The sequence below is a fragment of the Cucurbita pepo genome, unplaced genomic scaffold (assembly GCF_002806865.2).
Source record: "Cucurbita pepo subsp. pepo cultivar mu-cu-16 unplaced genomic scaffold, ASM280686v2 Cp4.1_scaffold001322, whole genome shotgun sequence".
NCBI lineage: Eukaryota > Viridiplantae > Streptophyta > Magnoliopsida > Cucurbitales > Cucurbitaceae > Cucurbita > Cucurbita pepo.
This window is the reverse complement of record NW_019647499.1, coordinates 1,801-7,463: the sequence shown is the minus strand read 5'-3', so window position 1 is coordinate 7,463 and position 5,663 is coordinate 1,801. Positions and strand designations below refer to the sequence as shown.

The window sequence follows — 5,663 nt, the reverse complement described above, 5'->3', positions numbered from 1 at the left end:
TTTTTTTTTTTTTTTTTTTTTTTTTTTTTTTTCTTCCTTAAAAAATTCATCTAATTGTTCTTGAGAGTACTTCATGTTTTTTTTTTTCCGAAACATATAATTTTTAGGGTAAATTATAAAACAAATTAGGAAACCGACCATCTAGTTCATTATTCAATTTACGAGTTTCATTGTTGATGATTGACAATTGAAATAAGATCGAGAAAAGAATAATGAAAAAACATACACGAAAAGGGAGAAATAAAATTTTAAAAAATTAAAATGATATGTTGATAAAGTAATTACAAAAACGTCTGATAGACTAAATTTATTTAATTTTTGTAACATTTAAAATTTAGATAATGTCATTCGCTTCAAATTTATATACTAAATTAACTTAGCTAAAAAAAATAGTTTAATTTAAATAAAAAAAAATGTTTGGTTAATTTTGAACCTACTAACTAACATCATCCATTAAAAAAAAAATTAATTGGATACGAGTCGAAATGCAATTCTTTGTCGGTCAAGCCACATTGAGCTCAACACATTTATTATGGCGGTTGATTCGATGACCACTTTTATGAATAGAGGAGAGAAAAAAAAAACAAGAAAATATTTATTTGAGCTACTGGAGTATCTTTTAACTCAATATAATTTCAAATAAATCGACCGTTCAAATGTAGAAAAGAAAAAAAAAAAAAGAAATGTTACATTGATGTAAATAAATAGCTTCCGTGACCATATATATATATTTCAATATCATTGAAACAACAATTTAACTAAAGTTTTTTTATAAATATTTCAAACTTTTACATATTTTTTAAAATACATAAATTTATTAAGTATGTATAGTTAATAACTAAATTTGCATTTTTGGAAAAAAAAAAAAGAAATCATTTTTTTTTTCTTTCTCATCATATAAACTAAGAACCCATGATCCAACTCTGGAGTGATATCAATCGTTCTTAAAGAAGCACCAATTTCAAGAAATCAACTAAATCTAAATCCACTTCAAATCAAACATTAAAAAAGAGAAAAATTTGATTCAGTTCTTCAAATTCCGGCTCAAGATTTCACAACCCCATCAACCAGAATCTTCAAAAATGGCGTAAAATTGTTCAAACAGAGAGGGCGGCGGCCTTGATAGCCGGCGGCGTCGGCGCATAAGACTCATCATCAGTCCAATTCGTCTCGCCCCAATGCCTCAACATCCCTTTCCAAGAACACACTGTATCAATGCATCGCTTCAACCTCTTGTCCTTAACCTTGATCCTCCAATGGCCGTCGCTGTAATTCCCAATCTCCGCTTGGATTCTATCCCATTCCAGTTGGGCCTTTTGCTTCGATCTCAACAAGCAAAATTGCTGCAGAAGCTCCGGCATTTGGTCGTGGACCTTCCACCATCGTTGATGCGCAACATCGCTAGCAAACTCTTGGAGTATGTCCACATTCCAATTGCAGTCATAATCTCTGAAGCACATCCATGGCTTGTTTCCCAAGTAATGAAGAACATAAAGGATTGGTGGGTCTGCCCCAAATAGCGTTGTTTTCATTTGCTTTGTTTCTTCATCATCACCCATCCAGAAGTTCTTCAAGAAATTCATGTGTTTTGGGATTCTATGCCACCATGTGAATACTTCATTTAAGTATCCTTGATCACCTCCATTGTAGGATTCGAATTCATTGATATGATCCATTAGGAGTTTGAATGTACAATTTGATGGTTCTATGAGCATTACTCCTGAATTGAAGAGGGTGCCATTGTTTCCTGTTGCTGAAATCTCTGGCATTCCGAATAAGAAATCGATGTTTCGGAAGATTAGAAGGTCGGCGTCGATGAAGATGATCTTGTCATAATCTGTTAGCTGCCATAGCCTGAATTTGCTGTAGTTCCATTCATTGTATGCATCTTTCTCTGCTTTTGGATTCCTGATTCTTTCCATTGTTCTTATTTTCCAACCAGCTGCCTCTAGGCCACTCTTGTGATATGAACTGATTGACTTGTCGACAAGGATCACGAGGTCCCGTGTCGACCCCGACATTCGAATGCTTTGTGCTGCTGCGATTGCTCCACAGACATAAACATGAGCTGAATGGAGGATTGTAGCATATGCTTCTCGTAGCACATTACCTGAGTATGCAACCTCTGTGTTTGCAAGATAAGTTCTTAGATTAGTTGAAGCAAAAGTGTTTGTGGAGCAAAGTTGTGTAATAGGACTGACCTTTGCCCTTTAAGGGAAGTGCAAGTTCACAAGAACCAATTGGGAGCTGGAGTTTATCTCGGATCACGCTCAAGTTTGGTCGGTACAGCCACGCGTTACCACGGCGTGCAACGAGGTCCTTGCACGTAAACAAGTTCGGTATAGGGAAGCAGTTTGTGATGAAAAGCAAATGGACAGGATAGTTTCCTTTAGCAGAGGCTGCAACATTAGCAGCTGCAAGCTGCAAGTGAAGTCTAGCTACATCTCTAGACCAATTGCCCTCATTTCGACAAGGAAGTTTAACGACGATCAGATCGAGTCGTTTCCCGGGCGCTCGTAGCTTCGGCAAAGATGGGCAAATGGGAACTTCAGCTTCCTCTTCCTCATCAATCCATTCAGGATATAAGGAATCCCATGTCACATTTTCCTCAGCATAGTCCAAATGCAGCTCAGTGTGTTCTGCATCAGGATTGAGCTGCTTCCAATTGATAACTTCACTCTTGTTGAAGTTCAAGAGCCCAATGCCTTGATACTCCTTTTTGTCTCCTAACTTATCAAGAACTTCAACGACATCGTTCCAAACAATGTCGAGACGAGATACATATCGAAGATCCAGGCCGCCCCATATCCACCGATTCACAAACTTTTGCCTGAAAATAAGCAAGTTTCAGCCTGTTTTGGATCTAGAAACTGCAGAATTAATAGCAGAAGGAGAACAAAGCATACCCTGAAGCTGTGTTTGATATGTGGTTGTTTACATCAGGAGAGTATAAAAGTGTGACAAAAGTGCCGGAAACAGCAAACAGAAGAACAAGTTTCAAGAGAGGAAGCCTGCATCTTGTAAATCTTTCATGGGTTGATAAGTTTAAGGGCTTTTCCAGATCTTTCACTTTGCTTCTTTGCAGTTTACTTTTGGAATATGCCATAAAGAAAATAGATTTGATGTCAGAATGTTTATATCTCGACGTAATCGCTAGTTTCACGGCATGTCAGATATATCAGTAGACATGAAAATGTAGCAACTCAAGCCCACCGCTAGTAGATATTGTCTGTTTTGGCTCGTTACAGATCGTTGTCAGCCTCATGATTTTAAAACGCGTCTACTAAGGAAAGGTTGCCACCCCTTATAAAAAAAAATGTTTCATTTTCCTCTACAACTGATGTTAGATCTCACAATCCACCCCCCTTGAGGGCCCAGCGTCCTCGCTGACACGCGGTTCAGTGTTTGGCTCTAATACCATTTGTAACAGCCCAAGCCTACCACGAGTAGATATTGTCTACTTTGACCCATTACGTATCGCGTCTACTAGGAATAAGTTTCCACACCCTTATGAAAATGCTTCGTTCTCCTCTCCAATTGAAGTGGGATCTCACAATCCACCCCCTTAGGGACTCAACGTCCTAGCTAGCACACTTCCCCGTATCTGGCTCTAATACCATTTATAAAGGCCTAAGCCTACAGCTAGTAGGAATTGTCCACTTTGACCCGTTACATATTGTCATTAGTTTCACAATTTTAAAACGTATCTACTAGGTAGAGGTTTCCACACCCTTATAAAGAATGTTTCGTTTCCCCTCTCCAACCGAAGTAGGATCTCACAATCCACTTCCTTAGGGGCCAACATCTTCACTGGCACACCGCCTAGTGTCTGGCTCTGATACCATTTACAACAAACCAAACTCACTTCTAGTAAATATTGTTCATTTGACCCATTACGTATCGCCCGTCACGCACGACAGACTTGTACCAATTGGATTATGAAGTAAATCCATCCTTTACAAACAGAGCTATGAAGATGAAAGAAAAAAACTTACATTGATGCAGGCAATCTATGTCTGGTTTCAAGCGGGAAAGTGCCCATTGCTCCGTTTTGCACACAAAAACAGCTCTAAAACATCTGAACTACAAACAAAACAAACACAAAAAAGCTACAAAACTGGAGAGAAACAAGCCAAAGCAGAAGCAAAAAGTAAAAACCAGAGAATATATAGACAGAAAAAGTGGTCAAAACTCAAAAACTCAAAACCCCAACTGGAGAGATGATGGTATAGAATAATTAGAGTTAAAGGAACAGTAGTTAGAGAAGTGGTTGAGGTTGCTGTTAAGCAAGAGTTGTCAATCAACTCAGTCATAACTTGAAGCACAGAGAAGGAAAAAAAGAAGAAATGAACTCAAAAAAGCAACATGATCAACACTTCTTTTATGGCTCAAAAGCCTAAGAACTAGGCATGTTAGCACTTCTAAGACAGACAAAGTACCTCACAAAGTTGGAGCTTCCACTCAGCTGAATTGAGAGATGAGGGCGCCCAGGAGTGAGTTTAAGGACAGAACATATAGACATGTCAAGTTGCTTCTTCACCAATATTCTCACTCCGTTCATACCGTTCATATGTGTATCTATTTGATCTCTAAACTTTAAAAAACATTTTTTGTTCGACATTTTGTTAAAAACCCAATTGTCAAATTAAAAATTTAGAAACATCATATACATAAAAATCAATTTTATTTATATTAGATTATCGATAACTTATTGATCGTAAAATTAGGACAATAGATGGATATATTTCATTAAATTAACCCAATTAGGACAATAAATGAATCTTTATTTTCTTAAATGTTAGCTCAAAACTAATGTGAGGGTAATTTTTGGGAATTAGATTACCCTTCGCTGTCATTTTTCTACTTTTGATTATTATGTTTGTTGTTGACCAAAGTAAGTTGGCATATAACTTCAAAAATGGGATGGATACTTAAAGCACCTAATTTTTATTTATGTATTTATATATATTTTTATTTTTTAATTATTTCTTATAGAGAAAGTAAGGGTGAAGATGATTGGATGATTTAAGGTTTAAGGGCCCTTTCATCACCTAACTCACACCATTATTAATTATAATTTAACGAATAACTGTTTCTAAATAGGTCGATTTAATTTTTATTTATTAGGTAACGTATCGAGATAATAGATTTTGATTCTTGATCTTCCATAGAATTATTGATCGCTTCCACTAATACTCTAGTGAGCTTTCATCTTTCTTATCGACGGATTTAATTTTCGAGTCGCATGTCGAAATTCATATCTAAACTCCCGACTTTTGTTGTTATGGCTTGGGATTCTACTTGGTTCTCTTCGAGTTTGTTTCGATATTCGTGTTGCCTCGTTCTCTCGAACTTTGTGTATGTCTCGATTTATTTTCAATGCACACTTTTGGCACTTGTCACTCTTGCCCTAAACATGGTTGGATGAGCCCACTCGAGGGTCGCCCCTTGTCTGTCTTGACGTGTGGGAGTCACGACCTACTTTCTTTTATTGATGTTGTAACATTGATAGCACCACTGTTGTCAAGAAACCAACCTCAGACGTGGGAGGCATCGTATTCGTAGGTGAAGGCTTGCACTTGAAAGTCGAAAACGTCCACCTTTGATGATGAGGAAGCCTTCTTAATTTTAGATTCAAAAATGTTTTTTTTTTTTTTTTTTTT

At 36.9% G+C, this 5,663-nt stretch overlaps 1 protein-coding gene across 1 annotated transcript; it reads right to left on the bottom strand.

The window, feature by feature from the left end:
• Window positions 1-974: 974 nt before the first annotated feature.
• LOC111786291 (UDP-glucuronate:xylan alpha-glucuronosyltransferase 1-like) lies at window positions 975-4,215 on the bottom strand. The gene is made up of 4 exons (XM_023666603.1): window positions 3,996-4,215; window positions 2,907-3,089; window positions 2,202-2,830; window positions 975-2,125 (listed from the first exon to the last, which is right to left on the bottom strand). The coding sequence occupies exons 1-4, from the start codon at window positions 4,040-4,042 to the stop codon at window positions 1,098-1,100; spliced, it is 1,887 nt and encodes a 628-aa protein (XP_023522371.1). The 5' UTR covers window positions 4,043-4,215; the 3' UTR covers window positions 975-1,097.
• Between the last annotated feature and the right edge of the window lie 1,448 nt (window positions 4,216-5,663).